Source organism: Zeugodacus cucurbitae, chromosome 3 (genome assembly GCF_028554725.1).
Source record: "Zeugodacus cucurbitae isolate PBARC_wt_2022May chromosome 3, idZeuCucr1.2, whole genome shotgun sequence".
Classification (NCBI taxonomy): domain Eukaryota; kingdom Metazoa; phylum Arthropoda; class Insecta; order Diptera; family Tephritidae; genus Zeugodacus; species Zeugodacus cucurbitae.
Genome location: NC_071668.1, coordinates 72,590,022 through 72,614,127, shown reverse-complemented (window position 1 = coordinate 72,614,127; position 24,106 = coordinate 72,590,022). Strand labels below are relative to the sequence as shown.

The 24,106-nt window shown below is 34.5% G+C and overlaps 3 protein-coding genes across 3 annotated transcripts; 2 read left to right on the top strand and 1 right to left on the bottom strand.

Annotated features, from left to right (window-relative positions):
- The first annotated feature begins 8,156 nt into the window (after positions 1-8,156).
- On the top strand, positions 8,157-10,037 carry LOC105218173 (3,4-dihydroxyphenylacetaldehyde synthase 2-like). Its single transcript, XM_054227633.1, has 3 exons — positions 8,157-8,292; positions 8,356-8,590; positions 8,660-10,037. Exons 1-3 carry the CDS (start codon positions 8,213-8,215, stop codon positions 9,929-9,931), a joined length of 1,587 nt encoding a protein of 528 aa, XP_054083608.1. The 5' UTR covers positions 8,157-8,212; the 3' UTR covers positions 9,932-10,037.
- A 3,879-nt stretch (positions 10,038-13,916) lies between these two features.
- Positions 13,917-16,690, bottom strand: LOC105218176 (uncharacterized). Its single transcript, XM_054227440.1, is given in 4 exon segments — positions 13,917-15,429; positions 15,432-15,520; positions 15,643-15,768; positions 16,494-16,690. Coding segments are annotated over 4 exon segments (1,401 nt in total). The 3' UTR covers positions 13,917-14,440.
- A 3,955-nt stretch (positions 16,691-20,645) lies between these two features.
- Positions 20,646-23,641, top strand: LOC105218172 (3,4-dihydroxyphenylacetaldehyde synthase 2-like). Its single transcript, XM_011193592.3, has 4 exons — positions 20,646-20,803; positions 21,794-21,919; positions 21,983-22,217; positions 22,287-23,641. Exons 2-4 carry the CDS (start codon positions 21,840-21,842, stop codon positions 23,439-23,441), a joined length of 1,470 nt encoding a protein of 489 aa, XP_011191894.2. The 5' UTR covers positions 20,646-20,803; positions 21,794-21,839; the 3' UTR covers positions 23,442-23,641.
- Positions 23,642-24,106: the final 465 nt, after the last annotated feature.

Here is a 24,106-nt window from a genome sequence, read left to right as displayed (position 1 = left end):
TGCATCAAGTTTAGAACAATGGAACAATGAGCGCCATAAATTGGCGAGCGCGCGCCAACGCCTTAACGTATGCAAAGCCAATGAAATTTTAATACCATATAACGGGTGATTTTTTTGAGGTTAGGATTTTCATGCATTAGTATTTGACAGATCACGTGGGATTTCAGACATGGTGTCAAAGAGAAAGATGCTCAGTATGCTTTGACATTTCATCATGAATAGACTTACTAACGAGCAACGCTTGCAAATCATTGAATTTTATTACCAAAATCAGTGTTCGGTTCGAAATGTGTTTCGCGCTTTACGTCCGATTTATGGTCTACATAATCGACCAAGTGAGCAAACAATTAATGCGATTGTGACCAAGTTTCGCACTCAGTTTACTTTATTGGACATTAAACCAACCACACGAATGCGTACAGTGCGTACAGAAGAGAATATTGCGTCTGTTTCTGAGAGTGTGGCTGAAGACCGTGAAATGTCGATTCGTCGCCGTTCGCAGCAATTGGGTTTGTGTTATTCGACCACATGGAAGATTTTACGCAAAGATCTTGGTGTAAAACCGTATAAAATACAGCTCGTGCAAGAACTGAAGCCGAACGATCTGCCACAACGTCGAATTTTCAGTGAATGGGCCCTAGAAAAGTTGGCAGAAAATCCGCTTTTTTATCGACAAATTTTGTTCAGCGATGAGGCTCATTTCTGGTTGAATGGCTACGTAAATAAGCAAAATTGCCGCATTTGGGGTGAAGAGCAACCAGAAGCCGTTCAAGAACTGCCCATGCATCCCGAAAAATGCACTGTTTGGTGTGGTTTGTACGCTGGTGGAATCATTGGACCGTATTTTTTCAAAGATGCTGTTGGACGCAACGTTACGGTGAATGGCGATCGCTATCGTTCGATGCTAACAAACTTTTTGTTGCCAAAAATGGAAGAACTGAACTTGGTTGACATGTGGTTTCAACAAGATGGCGCTACATGCCACACAGCTCGCGATTCTATGGCCATTTTGAGGGAAAACTTCGGAGAACAATTCATCTCAAGAAATGGACCCGTAAGTTGGCCACCAAGATCATGCGATTTAACGCCTCTAGACTATTTTTTGTGGGGCTACGTCAAGTCTAAAGTCTACAGAAATAAGCCAGCAACTATTCCAGCTTTGGAAGACAACATTTCCGAAGAAATTCGGGCTATTCCGGCCGAAATGCTCGAAAAAGTTGCCCAAAATTGGACTTTCCGAATGGACCACCTAAGACGCAGCCGCGGTCAACATTTAAATGAAATTATCTTCAAAAAGTAAATGTCATGAACCAATCTAACGTTTCAAATAAAGAACCGATGAGATTTTGAGAATGAGATGAGAAATTTTATGCGTTTTTTTTTTAAAAAAAGTTATCAAGCTCTTAAAAAATCACCCTTTACATACATAGACAATTGACGCCGCTGTGTTTCATTCGGCTGCTTGCCCGACACCCACACATAGCCATATGGCGGGTAGACAGAACAGACAGACAGGAGATGCGAGAAAAGTAGATGACGTCAAGTGAGCAGACAATAGATGGCGTTGAGTTGCGGCATACTTTATGGCGCTTTTGGGAGTTAGGCGCTGCGTCAGAGCAAACGGCTGCTGGTATTTCACAGTTAATATATAGTCTATATGTATGTATGTATGCGGAGATATGTCTGCAACCCATTGCGATTAGTTTTAGTGTCCGTTGTGTGCTTGAATGCGCATGCAAGAGCCACTGCCCCTAACATTTTCTCCACCATTTGCCTGCATAATAACTTAAGTGGCTTAAAATTCATTCTTAAATAATTTAATAAATAACGGTATATAGTACCTAAGTTTGTGCGCTTTTGGCTTGCCGCCAAAAATTACACTCACCCACCAGCAGAAATTTGCCCAAAAAAAAACTCGCAAATTTGCAAATGCGGCAACTGCAGCTGTTCTCCGGCTGTACTCTGTTTTCTAAGATGACAATTTTTCAACTTTTTATTTTTTTTTTCATTTTTTCTCCAAGTTTCTTCGTTTGGGTGTCAGAAAAGTTAGCGCCGCAAAAGTGTTTGAGTGCATGAAGCACAGCGCTACAACGGATTATATACACAAATACATATGCATATTTGGTGCAAAGTTTTATAACGGTTAAGTGTAAAGTTCACAGGCAAATGCCAAAAATGCCGCAATGTGCAGTTAGTTGAACACCTGCGTTGGCATCCTAAAGGCATTGTGGTGTTATACTCACGAACTACACACGAGACTGCAAGGCATACAACCAGCCGTATTGGTCTGTGTGTGGAGCGCCGTTCTTTGTATTGTGTTCGACGATGTGGAACTAGTTTTGGGTTAAAGCGTTAATTGAATTATTTAGAATGCCCAACTAATCAGCTGCAAAGTGCGGTTAGATGAGTTTCTAAGCAGATTATGGCAAAAAGGGTTTAAAGTGCGCATGTGTGTGTGTGGCGTTGCAGGTGTCTGGTACCACTTAGGAAGCGAAATTCATGTTCATTTAGTTGAGTTGGGCACATTTTAAATTTGTTGTGACAATTTTGGGTTCAATTAAAATTAACAAGATCGGAAGTGTCAAATGTGTTCGCTGGTTTTGAAAAAAAATGCAACACGTGGTGTGTTAAAGCTTTGTTAAAGATTTTGTAATATTATAAAAATACAAAGAAAATGCAGACGGAAGAACAGTAAGCAGAACAAATGATGAAGCAGAGGACTAAATGAGTTATAACCGAGTACAATCCATAAATATTTCACATATATAACTTAAATGGAAACTCCGATTTTGTAATTATAGGGAGATGTAGTTACTTCTCAGAAAGAATTCTCAGTAATATTATAGAATGGCGTTTTCGATTCGCCATTTCTTTGCTCACTGCGTTCTCGTCAAAAATTTTACACGTACAAGCAACAACAAAGTTAGCGAGTTAAATTCAGTACAAGCAACTCAGCAGATGTCTCATTAAAGTGGTTTAACCGCTCGCTCAATGCTACCAACTTTGGGTTTATATATATATCTGAGACCTAATTTTATTTTATTGTGAATTACTCAAAAGTCAAATTACTTACAAACACAAGCAAATTTTTACAGCAATTCACTCATACAATTACATTGTCTGCAGTTTTCAATTGAAAGAGAGAAAGCTTAAGTTATTCCAGTTAAATCCAGTTTCGCACGGAGCTTATGGAGCGAAGGCTAACAATAACAATGTAATTGCAGTTATTTATAGCTCCAGGCAGGCTACAACATCGGTGGCAGCCAGAACCAGACTGAATACCTTGAATTTGGCTACACAGCAGGAGGGGAAAGATAATGCAAAAAGTGAAGTTGTTAGCAATGTTTTCACTAAAGAATGACCTATTTTTAAGGTTAATAACCCAACAATGTAAGTATGAGGAGAAACCTTGTGCTGCATACCTACTAAGAAGAGACTAAGCCGTCAGCTAAAAGGCTGAATACAAGAAAATGAGATACACAAAAAGTCGTTCGCTGATGTGGCCTGAAACTGCATTATCACTGACGTCTTGGATAAGGATGCGCCCGAATATAAAATTCCCAAGGCCCAATGTTGAGTACTAGCCGCGCTGACGAAGGACACAACACTCAGGAAGAAGAAAAACAGAAATATCGAAAGTGGTTTTAAGACCATCGTTAGGTAGAACAAAATATCTCTGTGAATAGTTAACAATGGTCATTAAAGTGAGTCGATAAAGCTTAATCTATACCCGAATAATTGTGATAATAAAGTGTTGATCAGCTGGGATAGATTTTGTTCGAAAAACTTGCATTAATATCTCCCAGATAGTTAGAGAATATTTTTTGTTTCATTAAGGGGTTATATACAGTTAGAATTTTCAAAAAATCGATTTTTTTTATTTCATTTTCTTAATGTACATCTATTTAAGAATACACACAGAAAATTTCATATCGTTCCGGTGAATATTTTCAAAGTTACAAGCAAATGAAAAATTTGAAAAGGCGTTTCAGAGTGTTTTTAAGTACAAGGTCCAAACTTTAAACGCGTTTTTCTCAAAATGGTGTTTTCAAAGTCGGTGACCAACATTACTCGAAAACGGCTAGACCGATTAGTCTCAAACTTTAACACGACCTTCTTAAATATATTTTGTAGTAATTAATCGAAGATTTCTTCTCTCCGATAAATATTTTTTTTTATAAACAATTTAGGACAAAATTTCGGTGAAGAATCGATTTTTTTTTTTTTTTGAGAAACCGCCATTTTGTCAAAAAATTTTATTTTGCTTATTCCTTCGATTAATTACTAGATTTAACATTATTTTAACGAAATCTGTTCAGTTTTTTAATTTCAAATGATCCAGTTCCGAGATATAGTGGTCACCGCAAAACGTCTTTTTTGATAGGAGCTCCTGGAGATTAGCTGTAGCTCTTTTTCAAATAAATATTTTTACTAGTACTAAGTCTTAAAATACAGTTAAACGATACCATAATATGTGTATAAATTTTTGGATCAATAAATTAAAAAGTTTTCTCAGAAAAAATTCTGGAAAATTCACTTTTTTTCGGCCGTCTAACTGTAAGGGGTTATCCTTAAATGATATTGACATATGTATGTTTTGTAAAATTCCAGGTATGAATTACCATTTGTTATACAAATAAACGTCGAACTAAATATTCAACAATTAATGCTTTTTTCTATTATTATTTAAATTTAACGTTCTAAATCTCTAAAAACTCGCGCTTCATTTTAAGAAAATTTTACACGCGGACTAGAGTGTGTTTATTACCAAATCAAAATTTTCAAATACACCAGTTAATTAAATCCACAAGTTAGGGATGCTTGGTAATTTTTTCTTTGCCGAAAATCACACACCTTTTAGTATTAACATCTTTTCAAATGTTTTAACACACCCTAATGTGTTTACAATATAATTTTGTCTTCAACAACTCAATTAACTTCATACCAATAATCACCATCCGCCTGTTCTATGCACACTTTCACTGCGATGCTGCGTTAATCACCTGTAGCTTTACACTTCATTTGCAAGTTTATGTCCGAAAACTGGTTCGGCACGGTAATGAAATGACCAGCATGCGAGCACGTTGCCATTTGGACAATGAAAGCCACTGATAGTGTTTTGTCATTTTAATTTCTTTTTAATTTTTTCCACTTCTTAGTTATTTATTTACTCAAATCAATGCATAAATCCGACTTATTTACATATATTTAACACCTTTGTGGCAAAGTATAATTCATTATTTCGATTGGTATACAAATTTACTCAACGAAAGTAAACAAAAGCCAAAAGCTCAAAGAAAACAAATTAACAAGAGAAAAGGTCTGCAGACAATCAACTACCACTTGCCCAGCAGTCATAAAAAAGGTTTAATAGCTGGTGCTTGAAGATCAGCATGCATATATACATATGTATATACAGTATAACTTCCATAACTCGAACTCTCTAAGATCTCTATAACTCGAACTTTTGATTTGGCAATAGCGTTTAGAAAACAAATTTCATACAAATTTCCTTCCATAACTTGAACTTCTATAACTCGAAGTTCTCCACAACTCGAACTCTTGAATTGGCAATAGAAGTAAAATTGCATACAAATTTTCTTTTATACGAAGTAAATAAGTAAGTGGGAATAAATACGTAATTTACAGCTTTTTAAAAATTCGTATGTTTTAATGAAAATTCTATAACTCGAAGTCTCTCTAACTCGAAGTGTTTTTGTGGATTATGCTGATTCGAGTTAGAGAACTTCCACTGTATATTACTTATGCTGACCATCATCGTTTAAGTTCGCTTGTCGCTCTTCGCTGTTGTTGCAACATCATTGAGATTGCATAACGAAAGTGTCTCTCTTCAGCTTGAGTTAGCACAAAAGGGATACAGTGGCGCCGAAATATAGTAGGACAAAACAAAGTCATAAAGTCATTTGTCACCATAACTTCTTAAGTAATATCAGTTGGACCGTAAAAAGAGTTTCAAATAATAATACTTTTTAATACTTTTTCTACTGAAGTGCTTGCGTTATTATCGATTCTTCGTAACTTGAGTTAAAAATGATCGTGAGACTCCACTTACACTATTTTTGTAAAAATTATCCAAAGACAATTCTGTATTGTATAGAATCTATGTGATGATCACTTGTTGCCAAGAATTGCAAAATTACGAAAACTACACCAGCTAAGCTCAATCAGATAATTAAATTAAAATAATTTAGAAGAATATTTTTTAACTTTATTCGATTCTAAAAGGTTAAAATTGAAAAAAATATCAATCAGATAATAAATATATTTTTTAAATATTGTATCTGTATTTTTTTAACTGTAAATGCCTCTGACCCATAAATCCATATCACTATCTACATAATTTATCAGTGCTTAAAAAAAGTGAGGTACATTTTGAATATTTTTGTAAAATATTTTTGACTAATAATTCATATTGGACTCATTTAGGTCATGATTGGGAAAAAAATATTTTACTAAAATATTTAAACCGCACCTGACTTATTCACTTACTTTATTCTATTCTAACATATATATTTTTTCAATTTTAACCTTTTAGAATAGAATAGAGTTCAAAGATATTATTTTAATTAGTTATATTATATTTTTCTAGCATTTAAATATATTTTTCAAATTAACACTTCTTATTCAGTTATTATATTATAAGAGATTACAAATATTTAACTAAAAAAATTCTCACTTTCAAGAAGCACAATTTATTAGCCATCACTGTTGGTGAAATTTTATGGATGCTGCTCTGTGGCGCTCACACACGCTTCACAACAGAAAGTATAAAAGACTGTCAAATAACTGATCTGTGCACAGTCTGAAAAAAACAACGCGCCGAAACCGTGAAACCAATTTTATTATAAACTTTCATTTGAAATATTTGTGTGAATTTAAAAAATTTCTAAAAAAAAGAAAAACATAACCTTAAAGTGAAAAGTGAAAAATAAAACAAATTGTTAGTATTATGAGTAAATGTGTTGTGGCATAAATGCAATAAAGAAGCAAGTTCTTGTATTGGAAATTATGAACAAAATATATATAATTATTGAAAAATTAGTGAAATTGGAAAAAATTTTGTGGAAGAATATGCAATAAAGTCATTAGAGGTTTTTTGTTTCAAATTTTTTGGATTGATAGCCCTATTTAAAAAAGTTTGGAGGAAAATTTAACAAATTCCTAAATAAAACATCTATAAATTTTTTCAAATTCTCAGCGACCAACAAGTTTTACTATCAAAAATATTATTTTGAGCTGATTATGTCAATCTGGTACTGTTCTCGTTTTGTAGACCAACTCTCGTGAGTTTTCTCACAAAATTCGAGATACATTCTTGTGCATCGACAAAGAGCTTCAATCATATTTTATCCACATAAGGGTCAATATAGTAAAAAAATCAGTTTCAATATTGACGTACTGGTACTACGAGTATAACAGATTTTTTTTTATTAGATATTTGTGTTTTGAAAACAATAAAAAAATGTTGAAAATCAAGTCTGATAAATTAAGTGATTTTATTCGAGGACATGAATCCAAAGAGTATCGAACTAATAGAAACCAATGATAACACTTCAATAATCGACTGACTTTGATGAATTTTTCGTTACGGTTCTGACTACGTTAGGATGCGAAACAATTACCCTATTCTACTATATTTGGGAAGAACTTATTAATTAACTATTTACTGTAAAATCAATGATTAACTTGGTTGGTTAGTATTCGGAAATTTAAGACAAAATCAATATTGATTTAGAAAAACACTTGCACGGACAGACGGACGGACAGACATTCTGATTTCAAATCCACTCGTCATCCTGATCATTTATATATATATTACCCCATATCTAACTCTTTTATTACTTGGTGACACAAACAACCGTTATGTGAACAAAACTATGATACTCTGTGCAACATGTTGCGAGAGTATAAAAATGTCGAAACAAGGTTATGTGAAACACTTTGGTAGACCTTAGACAATAATTATATTAATACCATTTAATTTGCTTCCCAATTGGTACAAACTGATTACGCAGATTTATGAAGAAATATTTTGGTCTACTTGAGAATTAGGATGTTAGGGAATTGAGTCATAACCACACAGAAAAATTTGAAAATAACTAGAAATATTTGGAAATCATTCAAAAGTCTATTTTTCATTTACAGCATTTCTAATTTTTATGATAAAAATTTCGAAAAATCGCTATTAAATATGGACGCAAATACCTTTAGAGAATTTGGCAAAGCAGCTGTGGACTTTGTAGCCGATTATTACGAGAATATACGTGATACGTAAGCAATAATACTGGAGCAACAAAATTAAATTTTAATCTTTAAAAAATATTATTTTTACAGTGATGTGCTACCATCTGTGTCACCGGGTTATTTGATTAATCTGCTACCCAAAGAGATGCCTGAGAAGCCTGAGCAATGGCAAGAAATTCTGCAAGATGTCAGCAAATTAATCGTGCCGGGTCTAACACACTGGCAATCGCCGAATTTTCACGCCTTCTATCCTACTGGCAGTTCGTACCCATCAGTTGTGGGTGAAATGCTATCCGCAGCCTTTGGTGTGATCGGTTTCAATTGGGTGAGTAGCATTAACGAACGACAGAAATCAAGAGAAAATTGTAAAAAATAATATAACTGTTATCTACAGCTCTGTAGTCCGGCTTGTACCGAATTGGAGGTAGTGGTCATGGATTGGTTGGCGAAGTTCTTCAAATTGCCCGCACATTTCCTACACTCGACCAAAGGACCAGGTGGCGGCATTATACAGGGTTCCGCCAGTGAGTCTGTGCTCATCGCTGTGATGGTGGCGCGCGAGCAAGCGGTGCGACGCGTGAAGGCGGCACAACCCGAGTTGAGTGAGGGCGAGATACGCGCACGCCTCGTCGGCTACTCCAGCGATCAAAGTAATAGTTGCATAGAAAAGGCAGGCATATTGGGCACATTACACATACGCCTACTGCCAGCTGATGAGTCGCTGGTAATGGGTGGCACGCAGTTGGCCAAAGCCGTGAAAGAGGACTTGGCCAAGGGGCTCATACCTACCGTTTGTATTGCTACATTGGGCGCTACAGGAACTTGTTCCTACGATGACATCGCGTCGCTGGCCACCGTCTGTGAGGAGCATAAAATATGGCTGCATGTGGATGCTGCTTACGCAGGTTGCGCTCTAGCATTGGACGAGTATGCGCATTTGCGTGAAGGACTCGATCGTGTGGATTCACTCAACTATAATCTACACAAGTCACTAGCTGTCAATTTTGACTGCTCGCCAATGTGGTTGCGTGATTCGCACAAAGTTGTGCAGAGCTTCACGGTGGAACGCATTTATTTACAACATAACTATGAAGGACAAACTGATATTCCCGAGTTTCGGCATTGGCAAATTTCATTGGGACGCCGTTTTCGTGCTTTGAAAGTGTGGCTGACCTTCCGTACTTATGGCGCCGACGGCTTACGCGAATATGTGCGACATCGCATACGTCTGGCGGAACGCTTCGAAAATTATGTATTAGCCGATACTCGACTCGAGATAGTCGCGAAACGGTCTATGGGTCTAGTCTGCTTCAGAGTTAAAGGTGAAGATAACTTGTCCACAGATCTCTTACAACGTATAACGGAACGTAAAAAGATCTATATGGTACCGGCGACATTTCAGGGAACATCGTTCATACGTTTCGTTGTGTGTGGCATGGAACCTAAAGAATGTGATATAGACTTTGCGTGGCATGAAATCGAGTCACAATTGAGTCAGCTGCTTAGTGAGCGGAAGGTAACAGAGGATGAGACAGTGCATAACTTGCCAGAAAATAAATCCGAAGACAACCATGTGCATCATCGCAAAGATGATGTGGTCGGCATCACTCAAAAACTAAGTTCCGATCTACAATTAAGTTTTGGTGCGACGGAGAAATCGAAATGAATACACATACGTACATATATTTATATATACTAATATTAAGATGTCAATTTGACAAACATAATTTTAAAAATATTTATAATAAATTATCTATGTATATAGCTACGGGGGGGCATATTTAAAATAACTGCTTTGTTTTTTATTTTTGTTCAAATTTATCATGTGAAGAAGCATAATTAGGTAAATTTTAATTGAATTGGGTAAGTTAGACAAATGGACAAGTTTAATAAAGAGTATTCAAGCTCTCAATAGACGGCGCTTAATGATAACGACGATTATGACGAGCTTTTGCGATTTTATCGGCCAGTAAGCACTCTCCATTCATTATCTATTTTTATAAACAACAAAAATGCTGCAGAATATAGTTTAGTTTAAGATCGTATTGTGTTTTTGAAGTATAATTTAGAGAGCTTGAACTTTAGAGATCAATTCTTGAAAGCTTGGACATATAATAAAGCTCGAAACGCGTTTTCATATTTGTTGCAGGTGCAAAGTGTGGATCTACACGTATATCTCTAATATCGTAATCTGTTGATAGCAGCAAATACACGTGTATTGCATGTTACGACAAACGACAGACAGATAACCGAATGATGCCATAGTAAAAGAAGTAAACTCTGCTGAGTGAATGGAAAATGTAGAAGTAAAATTGTAGCCTGCGGAGGTCTAATACAAATAAACACTCATGTATCTAAGTACAACAATACACAAATACAACAATACTCACATACAGTACTACATACAAAAGTCTACAGTTATTCAAACGAGGCGGTCACATTGGCAACACTGTCAACAATGTATTTTGGTGATTGCAAATAACTGCTCGCATTTTTGGCTTTATGCCAAGGGGAATAGAGGATACGGCAATGACTGTATTTATCTGTAAGCTCTTTAGTATACATACATTGACAGCAGTATACATACGATATATATATATAGTAGCGGTCGGAAATCGGAAATAGCTTTCGGCATAGATATGCCGCTAGGACAGATTTTGTATTCAAAATGATCAATATTGTGTAAAAGCTTTCAACGATCTAAGCTTTATATCCAAAAGCTGTTCAAGTACTTAATGCAAGTCAATTCCAGAGCTTAAATTCTAGTGAGGATAAAGAAGTGAACTGAGTCTGAAGATGAACTGGAAAACGTGTAGATTTCTTATTTTGACTATCTTGTTTTAAAGGAAACTTCAACGTTTTAGAATGAATATTCCACAATAAATATAATATCGTTTTAATGAGTTAGACAAACTTTGGACCGATCTTGTCATAAATCCACTAGACTAAAAAGCACACTGTTTAATGTGTTAACATTTTAGCTGAGAAAGTAAGTAAGCCTTTTCTTACTGTTAACTACTAAAGTTGTGAACTAGCCAAGACTCGAACCCTTTAATAGATTGCCTATGCACCGACCAATCGCTAGCGACAATTGTTCGAATCGGTGAATTCTTTAATTGAGAGCCAAAATTTAAGATGAGAAGTGTTATACCTTTCAGTGATTAGTTGAAATGGTTTACGACGTCAAGATGTAGGAAACTACATCTTTTGTTGAGATTAATCACAGAACACTGAAAAAATTATGAAATAAGGTAAAAGAAAATAAGAATTAAAATATATTGAGTAGTCAATAAAGTTAACAGAAAATTTTGAGAATCTAAAAAAAAAAAACTATTCTTCCAAAAACTATTTTCAGTTTTGAAATTACTTTATGAATCATAAGATATAATGAAAAACTGTCAAAGGAAGTATGTATACAAATTCCTTTCCGCCATTTCGTACAAGACTTCATCTTTTGCCATTATCAGCTAACGGCATATTCTACATACATATTTATCAACATTCACTTTCAAATCGTCAGCGCCATTTCCTCTCTATGTGTTTGTATATTTAGCTTTTTTGCATATCAAAGCAATTTATTTGCGGCGACAGTGAATTTTGCATGGCCTATAAAGCTTACTGTCGATTGATGAGAGCCATATTTCTGACAAAGCTTACTTATTTTTATGCAGTTTCGCCCATTTTGACTAATAAAAAGGGCGCAAATAATTGCTTATGCAGTTGCATATATATACTATATTAGGATGGGTCAGCTCGTCCACAAAATGGTTGTGCAATTTCGAGTAAAAAGCTTAAAAGAAGCTTAGTGATGAAGTGATAGTTTTGGGACCTTTAAAAACAATAAAGTTATTTGATAAATTTATAATTTTTTAGATATACAAATCATATCACTTTCGATGATGAAAGAGTCATAAGTCAGACTCTTATAAAGAGAAGTCGGTGCTTCAACTCGATATATTTTTTGCATTAAACACTGTGTTGGGGTATTTTTTCTGTAACAAGAGCAACAACCACAGCAGTAAAAACTAAAATTTTCATAGCTTTCGGTGAGCTATCAAGATAAATGGGTTTTCAACAAGAGCGCTACAAATAAAACAAAAACGATTTGGGGTATCAATGAAATTCTTTATTTCTGTGAAATTATATTCCATGCCATTATGTAAGGAATTCGATTACTTTTGCATAGCCACCACGGGTACGCTTGCAGAAGTCCAGACGCTGAATTTCACGTTCGATATTCAATCAATTGACTAGGCCAAGTCCATATCATCCAATTCGTGCCGGTCGTGATCATCACGGAAGAAGTACGGTTTTTTGGAATGCAATGGTGACTCATGGAGTACGTGTGAATTGCTGCATGACCAATAACGTATATTTTGCTTATTGACGAAGCCATTCAGCCAGAAATGAGCCGACCATAAATTGGACGTTGCGCTCATAAGGTTGAGGTATCTGACACCGAATTTCGGTAGTAAATTTAAATAATTTCAACATGTTGTTGGATCGTATATTTTTCCATGTTGAAATGGAGAGAAATGTCAAAGAGCGGGAAAAATATGTCATCGTCCACAACAATATAATATTTATCCCTAGGAGCTGCCACTGCTTCACTTAGAACTACATGAATTATTTGTACTGAAAAAATTAAATAAAATATATTTTTTTCTTTATTTTCCCGCAATGATGATCCGCATTAACGAAATTCGAAACAAAAAAATCCATTATTTATAAGGACGATTTTTACATAGCATGTAATTGAATGCAGTTGCATGTCCCAGTAACCCACTTCGTGGCAAATGAAAATGAAACACATTTGTATTCCAATTTTTATTTTTAGTTTGTCATTGTTGGTGTATTTAGAAAAGTGTTAGCTTTATTAGCTTTTACATTGAGTGAATAACGGTATTAAATACATACATACGAGTACAAGAAAGGTTTTTGTTTTTAGTTGACACAAGTTGTCGAGTGTTTTAATGAAATGCTTGAGGGACAGACATTTATTTAGGACAGTTGACAAATTAAAAATATGTAAAAATATTGTGTTTGATATTACAGTGGAACTTCCATAACTCGAACTTCTATAACTCGAATATCTCCATAGCTCGAACTCTTGAAGTGGCAGTAGAAGGCAACTTTCATACAAATTTCCTTCCGTAATTCGAACTTTTCTACCAGGGCATAACACAAACTTTAAAAATTTTCTATCGAGGTAGAATTTTAGAAGGGTAAATTACACATATGAATTGAATAACTCATCCAATAAAGGCATGGAATACAAACGTCAAGAGCCAAACAATAGCAAAGTGCAACAGACAAATTTACAGATTACATGTTTTAACATACGAACATAAAAGTTTATGCCAAGTAAATAAATAAAACTGGGTATAAAAAAATGAAAATTCTATAACGCGAAGTCTCTCTAGACATTAAAATGGACTAATTAAAGGCATACGTTATAAAAAAATAAACAAGCTATTGAAATTGTGTTTAAAATGCTCTTTGGTTGGGTTTCACTACGGTTCGCCGTTGAAAACTTAATAAAAAATACACATATTTCACTAAGGCTAATAATAGAAACTAATTTTTGTTAAACAAAACCACTATTTAATGTGTTTAAAGAGCAATTAGCTATTTACAAAAGTTTATTACAAAAGTTTATTACAAAATTTTACACATACAGGCATTAAAATGGAGACACTTAGAATTTTTGCTTAAAAATTTGTTGGCTGGTTCAAGACATTTTGGACTGTACAATGATATAATTTTGGCGATAATTAAAAAAAAAAATTGATTTGAAAAAAATTAAAAATTTTCGATAATAATGTTCGTTTCTTTACGCTAAGAACTTTTCATTAAATATTTCATTACATTTTAATACAATTTTCAATATTTTTTAATGCGTCTGGATCGACTCTCAAATAAATCTATCAAGTAACCTTCGACCTCAGTTTTTCAACTCTTCAATATATCCCTCGCACAGTCTCTCATTCTTCCTACTCTCTCATTATCAGCTGCTCTCTACAACGTCTCACTGACACAACTCAAATTATTCAGTTTACGTACTTTACGCAAAAAAAATAAAATTCCGAACGCTTTAACTTTCTTTTCGTTGACTAGCCTATGTGAAGAATAAACAATGCAACTCTACACACACTTTAACCCAAGCGCTATCTATCTACAAATAAACGAAATGCCCCACACCCTTGGCTGGATGATTGTTGACCATCTCGCCGCCAACTGTAGACGCTGCCGCGGACATCGAAGACGTAGCAGCCACAATATTATTGCCATTCAAATCATTCGTGCTCTGCGCTGACGTCGCGCTCTCCTCCGCATTGCTGTTGCCATTGCCGTCGGTGAGCATGCGCGTGGAGCGCGCCACGCAAACGCTTTGTGGACGTAGTCGCGTGCAAGCGCTCGTATCGAAGCGTCCATTCAACTGTATATCCAGCAACTTCTTATCATTGCCCAGCGCTGAGAAACTATGCGTCGCTGTGCGTATTTCACGTATATTATAAACGGGACTGTAACTGGGCAGATGCATTTGTAGAGCTTTAGTGGTCGAACAACTACTACCACTCGAGGTGCTGTTCGAACGCTGCAGTTGCAAGATCATTGACGAATTTTTATGACAAAATTCGCATGATTTAAATGTATTGCGGCACTTCGGACACACATCGGTGGCGGCGGCTTTTGACTTCAATTGCGGTTGTAACGGTACGACAGAGAGTGTGGAAGGTGTGCGTCGCATACCGGTTGAACCCTCAGAGGATGTGTCCGATGAGCCAGAGGTGGATGAGGCGCCATCTTCATCTTCATCGCTCGCCATTAAACTGTGTATGTCGTCGGTAAGTGATTCTATGGAGATATCGATTAGACTGCTGTCATCTTCCAAAGAGGAAACGGTGCTATTCGCGTCAAAAGACTTATTACTGTTGGTGTTGTTAGTGCTGTTGCTGCTAGTTAGACCATTGAGCGTCGCTAACAATTGGCGACGACGACTGTAGTTCGGATTGCGTCGTACAAGAAAATGACAGGTTTCACCACGACGCAAGCGTTCGGATTGAGCACGCAGCGGTATGTCGTCGGGATGCAGCTTGCGTTGATATTCCTGACCGGGGCAGATCTGGTGGAGAAGCAAAGTATTTAGTAAAATTGTTTCACAGAGATAACCAAAGATTTATACTGTGACGAGGGTTGTAGCGCTGAGGTATGTACGCGTATCAAGCCACCTGGTTTTAATTGCAAGCAGAATCTGTAAGTAAGAGGATTATACATATACAAGTCAAGGTCCTAATGATGCTGTCTTAACATAGCAAAACTAAAACTGTAGACCATAAATAAATTAAAAATATATTATTTTTATATTCTGCTCACCTTGACTCGCCTTTCGGGTGGCAGGCTTGTAATATAGCCGGTCGTGTATCATCGTCTAATACAAGTATAGTCTTAACACCAGCACGTCGCACCGATACTTCCATAGAGAGATAGAAAAGATGAAAACTTTAATGGTCGTCTGGAAAGGGAAATCAAAATATATTAATAAATTCTAAAATTTACAATTAATTAAAGTTAATATTAATATTAATATTAAAATTAAAATTAAAATTAAAATTAAAATTAAAATTAAAATTAAAATTAAAATTAAAATTAAAATTAAAATTAAAATTAAAATTAAAATTAAAATTAAAATTAAAATTAAAATTAAAATTAAAATTAAAATTAAAATTAAAATTAAAATTAAAATTAAAATTAAAATTAAAATTAAAATTAAAATTAAAATTAAAATTAAAATTAAAATTAAAATTAAAATTAAAATTAAAATTAAAATTAAAATTAAAATTAAAATTAAAATTAAAATTAAAATTAAAATTAAAATTAAAATTAAAATTAAAATTAAAATTAAAATTAAAATTAAAATTAAAATTAAAATTAAAATTAAAATTAAAATTAAAATTAAAATTAAAATTAAAATTAAAATTAAAATTAAAATTAAAATTAAAATTAAAATTAAAATTAAAATTAAAATTAAAATTAAAATTAAAATTAAAATTAAAATTAAAATTAAAATTAAAATTAAAATTAAAATTAAAATTAAAATTAAAATTAAAATTAAAATTAAAATTAAAATTAAAATTAAAATTAAAAATAAAAATAATTTAAATTTAATTTAATTGTATTAAGTTTAATTTTATTTAAATTAATTGCAATTCTCACTACCCATCAACAAAACTTCTACACTCTCTTTCCAACTCACCTGTGGCAATTGTTCACTCAAGCTTGAATAGCTGGATGCGCGTGAGGGCGTACGCTGCAGCTCAGTTGGCGGCTCCGGGCTGCCTCATTTCGATGAAGCGCAGGATGAACGTAGTGAAACCGAATCGGAGCGATTGCGAAGCGGTAAGATTTGTACGTGTTTCAACATCTGCAAAAATAGAAAGAGAGTGTGATGTAAGCAAAAGGAATTTTAGAAAAAATCTATAAATAATTTTAAATATAAAAAAGTAATAAATATAATAAAAGATATATATATATTATGTTGATTTTATTATAAATAAACGTATCGCTAGTTGAAGCTCACTTTTAAATTAAATATTATCCACATACTCACTCAAAACTCATCATTCATCACTCATGCATTTTCTTGAGTCTAAAGCCTCAGCCTTCCGCATCATCCTTTTGGGTGTCAGAAAAGTTAGCGCCGCAAAAGTGTTTGAGTGCATGAAGCACAGCGCTACAACGGATTATACACACAAATACATATGCATATTTGGTGCAAAGTTTTATAACGGTTAAGTGTAAAGTTCACAGGCAAATGCCAAAAATGCCGCAATGTGCAGTTAATTGAACACCTGCGTTGGCATCCTAACGGCATTGTGGTGTTAGACTCGCGAACTACACACGAGACCAGGGATAAAGGGACGTCCAACTTATTCCAGTGTGAGAGCGAATTATTTTGGCAACATTTCAATCTGGCCGTCCCTCTTTTTCCAATTGCGAAAAGTCAAAACCTCCTCATCTCGACAAACTGTCAAAGTTTAAGTGGCTTTGACGTTTGATATTGCGCTCTCACTTCCAGTGAGATGAGAGTTGTACATCTCTTTATCTCTGGTTCTTTGTATTGTGTTCGACGATGTGGAACTAGTTTTGGGTTAAAGCGTTAATTGAATGCCCAACTAATCAGCTGCAAAGTGCGGTTAGGCGAGTTTCTAAACAGATTATGGCAATAAGGGTTTAAAGTGCGAATATGTGTGTGTGTCGTCGCAGGTGTCTGGTACTACTTAGGAAGCAAAATTCATGTTCATTTAGTTGAGTTGGGCACATTTTAAATTAGTTGTGACAATTTTGAGTTTATTTAAAATTAACAAGATCGGAAGTGTCAAATGTGTTCGCTGGTTTTGAAAAAAAATGCAACACGTGGTATGTTAAAGCTTAGTTAAAGACTTTGTAATATTATAAAAATACAAAGAAAATGCAGACGGAAGAAGAGCAAGCAGAACAAATGATGAAGCAGAGGACTAAATGAGTTATAACCGAGTACAATCCATAAATATTTCACATATATAACTTATATGCAAACTCCGATTTTGTAATTATAGGGAGATGTAGTTACTTCTCAGAAAGAATTCTCAGAAATCGTATAGAATGGCGTTTTCGATTCATCATTTATCTGCTCTGCGCTGCGCTCTCGTCAAAAATTTGACACGTAAAAGCAACAACAAAGTTAGCAAGTTAAATTCAGTACAAGCAACTCAGCAGATGTCTCATTAAAGTGGTTTAACCGCTCGCTCAATGCTACCAACTTTGGGTTTATATATATATATCTGAGACCAAATTTTTTTTATTTTTTTACAAACACAATCAAATTTTTACAGCTATTTTACTTATACAATTACATTGTCTGCAGTTTTCAATTGAAAGAGAGAAAGCGTAAGTTAGAAAGAGAGGTAATATCGTCTCTCTAAGCACAATGATATAGTAGGAAGTTGAAAGAAGAGAGATGAATGCAGAATCGGGAAGTTGAAGTTACATTAATATTGACATTACGTAAACTGCCGAATTGACTTCATATAACCAATGCAGATTATTAATATTTAATTTAATTTGGACTTTGCTTCATATACACTAAATGTAATTATTTAGATATTCAAAGAGTATAATAGTTGGAATATCATTGATTACAGATTATATATGTACTTGATATCAGGCTCCAAAGAAAAATTTCAAAATTCTCAAAAGTCTAATCCAGTTTCGAACGGAGCTTATAGAGCGAAGGCTAGAAATAACACTACAGTTGCAGCTAGTTCTACCTCCAGAAAGGCTACAATATCGATGGCAGCCAGAACCAGATTGAATACCTTGAGTTTGGCTACAAAGCAGAAGGGGAAAGATAATGCAAAAAGACAAGTTGTTAGCAATTGTTAGCAGATTTCGTTAAAGAATGGCCTATTTTTAAAGTTAATGACCCAACAATGTAAGTATGAGGAGAAACGTTGTGCTGCATACCTACTAAGAAGAGACTAAGCCGTCAGCTAAAAGGCTGAATACAAGAAAATGAGATACCCAAAAAGTCGTTCGCTGATGTGGCCCCGAACTGCATTATCACTGGCGTCTTGGATAAGGGTGAGCCCGAATATAAAATGCCTAAAGCCCAATGGTGGGTACTAGCCGCGCTAACGAAGCACACAACACTGACGCTAAAGGAAGAAGAAGAACAGCAATATCGAAAGTAGTTTTACGACTATAGTTAGGCAAAACACAATATCTTTGTAAACAGTTAATTATTATCATTAAAGTGAGTCGACAAAGCCCATTCTATACCCGAATAATTATGCTAATAAAGTGTTGATCCGCTTGGACGGATTTTGTTCGAAAAGTTTGCTTTAATATTGCGAGAATATTTTTTGTTTCATTAAATCATAAATATTTTTATAACTTTCGAAAAATTCTAGGTATGAATTATGATTTGTTAAACACATAAACGTCGAACTTTCAATGAGCTGAAATGATTTCCGTAAATTACTATAATATATGGATTTTATGAATGGTTTTCTTTATAGAAAAACTTAGGAAAAATTGTTTTGTACAATTATAAGCTGTTTTTGTCTTAAACGTACGACATTTATTGCATATCACGTTGTTTGTAATATTTTATTGCACTTGCCTAGCAAGAATAATTATGTTGTTAAACCAACTGCATTAGAATGCAAATAAGTATTTTAGCGAGACAAAGCTATAATGAAAAGTGTGCAAAATTTGAACAATAGGATGATCTAATACCTGACATTTTTTAATTAAGTGCTATGAAAGTATCTGAAGTAATAAACATTCATCAGTTTATGATTTTTTCTATTATTATTTAAATTAAACGTTCTAAATCTCCAACTTCCCGGTTCACTTTAAGAAAAGTTTACACATGTAATGGGGTGTGTCTGTTGTTCAATAAAGTTTTCGAATATACCAGATAATTAGTTAGCCGCGCACCTTTTATTGTTATTTCTCTGAAGAATATAAAGATAATTTTTTGTAATATTTTATAGCACTTGTCTAGCCATAATAATTAGGCTGTTAAACCAATTGCATTAGAAAACAAATAAGTATTTTAACTAGACAAAGCTATAAGGAAAAGTTTGAGAAATTTAAGTTTAAGATAATTAAATACCCAAGATAGTCATGCTCGGTCATTTTTATAACGAAAATCGCACACCTTTTATCATCATTTAGTGTCTCTCATCAGCTTGAGTTAGCACAAAAGGATACAGTGGTGACCAAATATACAACAACACACAACAAAGTCCATAAAGTAATTCGTCACCATAATTTCTTAACAACTCTTACAAACTCTTACAAATTGAAATACTTTTTAATTTAAATACTTTTTCTGTTTAAATACGTGTGGAGTAATAGATGCTTGAGTTGAAAAACGATATACTTGATCATGAAACTTCTCCTCAAGGATTTAAAATGCTTTCTAAAAATGCTTCAAAGGCAATTCCATATTATGTAGAATCTATGTGGCGATCAGGAGTTGTCAAAAATTCGATACATACATAAGTATATATCTCGAAGACCACATCAGCTATTTTTATTATAAATGTCTCTCAATTCATAAAATAAGTTCGATACGAATATTTTGTTAAAATATTTTATTCTATTAATCAATAACTTTTTTTGATAAATTTAAAATTTTTGTTTTGTATAATTTTAATTAAAAAAAAATATATTATATTTTTCCAACATTTAATATTTTTCAATAATCACATCTGCTATTTAGCCATAACTGTTATTAACGATAATATAACTAAAAAAATTATCTCGCTTTCAAAGCCACAATTTATTAGCCATCACTGTAGGAGGAATTTTATGGATGCTCACACACGCTTCACAACACAAAGTATAAAAGACTGTCGCATAAATGATCTGTTCACAGTCTGAAAACGATTTTATTGTAAACTTTCATTTGAAGTATTTGTGTAAATTTCAAAAATTTCTAAAAACAAAAAAAAATATATATCCAAAAAGTGAAAAGTTTAAAATTGTTAGTATTACAAGTAAATCTGCTATGACAATAAATTTTAGAAGAAGTGTTGGAGAAATATTGTGTGTGAATATTGGAAAAATTAGTGAAAGAATTTGAACCAGTGAAAGTTTTTTTCTGTCCAATGTTTTGAATTGATAGCACTTTAAAGAGGATAGAAAGAAATTTGGTTAATTTTTATATAAGACATATATTAATCCTTTCGAATTGTCAACGATCAGCAAGTTTTACTGTCAAAATACTATTTTCAGCTGAGATATATCAATCTGATTCCGTTCCGGTTATGTAGACCAACTCTCGTGAGTTCTCTCGGAAACTTCGAGATTCAAACTTGTACACTGAGAAAGAGTTTAAATCATATTTTTATCCAACCTTCACGCTTCGTAGTAATCAATTTCAGAGATATTCAAAATTTAATTATACCACTCAAGAAGTTTCTTAGGCCAAAATCTGTTTCTAACAGATATTTTTAATAGATATTTGTGTTGTGTTGAAAACAAGAAAAAATTGTTGAAAATCAAATCTGATAAATTATGTGATTTTGTTCTACGACATGAATCCAAAGAGTATCGTACAAAAAAAAGCAATGATAACACTTCAATAGTCGACTGTCTTTAAAGAATTTTTCATTACGATTCTGACTACGTTAGGATGTGAAAAAATTACCCTATTCTACTATATTTGGGACGAATTTATTACTTAACTACTTACTGTAAAACCAATGATTAATGTGGTACTATTCGATAACACAAGACAAAATCAATATTGATTTTAAATCAAATTTGGTAAACCTTGGACAATAATATCGTTAATACTTTCCAATTGGAACAAACCGATTACATAGATTTATGAAGAATTAGTTTAGCCTATAAAGTAGAAGGAGTACGAAAAATAAGGCTGTTAGAGAATTTGCGAAAAAATCACGTATATAAATTTTGAGATAACTAGAAATATTTGGAAATCATTCAAAAGTCTATTTTTCATTTACAGAATATCCAATTTATATGATAAAAATTTCCAAAAATCACCATTAAATATGGATGCAGATACCTTTAGAGAGTTCGGCAAAGCAGCTGTGGACTTTATAGCCGATTATTACGAGAATATACGTGATACGTAAGCAATAATACTGGAGCAACAAAATTAAATTTTAATCTTTAAAAAATATAATTTTTACAGTGATGTGCTACCATCTGTGTCACCGGGTTATTTGATTAATCTGCTACCCAAAGAGATGCCTGAGAAGCCTGAGCAATGGCAAGAAATTCTGAAAGATGTTAGTAAATTAATCGTGCCGGGTCTAACACACTGGCAATCGCCGAATTTCCATGCCTACTATCCTATTGCCAGTTCGTACCCATCAGTTGTGGGTGAAATGCTATCCGCAGCCTTTGGTGTGATGGGTTTAAGTTGGGTGAGTAGCATTAATGAACGACAAAACAGCGACAAAATGAAAAAAAAAAAATATAACTGCTATTTACAGATCTGTAGTCCGTCTTGTACCGAATTGGAGCTAGTTGTCATGGATTGGTTGGCGAAGTTTTTAAAATTGCCCGCACATTTTCTACACTCCACCAAAGGACCAGGTGGCGGCATTATACAAGGTTCAGCTAGTGAGTCTGTGCTCATCGCTGTGATGGTGGCGCGCGAGCAAGCGGTGCGACGCTTTAAAGCGGCACAACCCGAGTTGAGTGAGGGTGAGATACGCGCACGCCTCGTCGGCTACTCCAGCGATCAGAGTAATTGTTGCATAGAAAAGGCAGGCATATTGGGCGCATTGCCGCTACGCCTACTGCCAACTGGCGAGTCGCGGGTAATGGGTGGCACGCAGTTGGCCAAAGCCGTGAAAGAGGACTTGGCCAAAGGGCTCATACCTACCGTTTGCCTTGCTACATTGGGGGCTACGGATACTTGTTCCTACGATGACATCGCGTCGCTGGCTACCGTCTGTGAGGAGCATAAAATTTGGTTGCATGTGGATGCTGCATACGCGGGTTGCGCTCTTGCATTGGAGGAGTTTGCGCATTTGCGTGAAGGACTCGATCGTGTGGATTCGCTCAACTATAACTTACACAAGTCTTTGGCTATTAATTTTGAATGCTCGCCAATGTGGTTGCGTGATTCGCTCAAACTTGTGCAGAGTTTCAAGGTGGACCGTCCTTATTTGCAACATAAATACAAAGGTGAGGCAGATATTCCAGTCTTTCGACATTGGCAAATTCCATTGGGACGCCGTTTTCGTGCTTTAAAAGTGTGGCTGACCTTCCGTACTTATGGCGCTGACGGCTTGCGCGAATATGTGCGACATCGTATACGTCTGGCGGAACGCTTCGAAAAGTATGTATTAGCCGATACTCGACTCGAGATGGTCGCGAAACGGTCTATGGGTCTAGTCTGCTTCAGAGTTAGGGGGGGAGATAACTTGTCCATAGATCTCTTAAAACGTATAACGGAACGTAAAAAGATATATATGGTACCGGCGATATCTGAGGGAAAACCGTTCATACGTTTCGTTGTGTGTGGCATGGAACCTAAAGAATGTGATATAGACTTTGCGTGGCATGAAATCGAGTCGCAATTGAGTCAGCTGCTGAGTGAGCGGGAGGTAACAAGGGGAGAAGAATCGTCGCAAAGATGATGTGGTCGGCATCACTCAAAACCAAAGTTCCGGTCTACAATTCAATTTTGTTGCGACGGAGAAATCGAAATGAATGCACATACGTTCATATATATGTATATATATACTTATATTTATATGTCAATTTGACAAACATAATTTACAAAATATTTATTATAAATTATCTATGTATATAGGTACAAGGGATATATTTAAAATAACTGTTTTGTTTTTTTATTTTTAATAGAATTTAATAAGGGAATTAAAGGGGATTAAAAATATTAAAGCTCTCAATAGACGGCGTTTAATGATAACAACGCCAATGACAATGTTCACAAACAACAAATATGTTGCAGGATGTAGCTTAATACCGTATTGAGTTAGTGCAGTAGAATTTAGAGTTCAACTCTATTAAAAGCATGAAATTTATAGGTCAATTCCAGGTACAAAATGAGGGACTACATACATATATCTCCAATATCGTACTCTGTTTACAGTAGCAAGTACAAGTGTATGGTATATTTCGGCCAATGACAGACAGACAACTGAATGATGCCATAGTAAAACTAATAAACTCTAGTGTTTGAATGGAGAATGCAGAAGTAATATTGTAGCCCAGGGAGTACTAATACAAATAAACACTTATGGACATATATACAAAAAGACATGCACTGTATTATGTATAA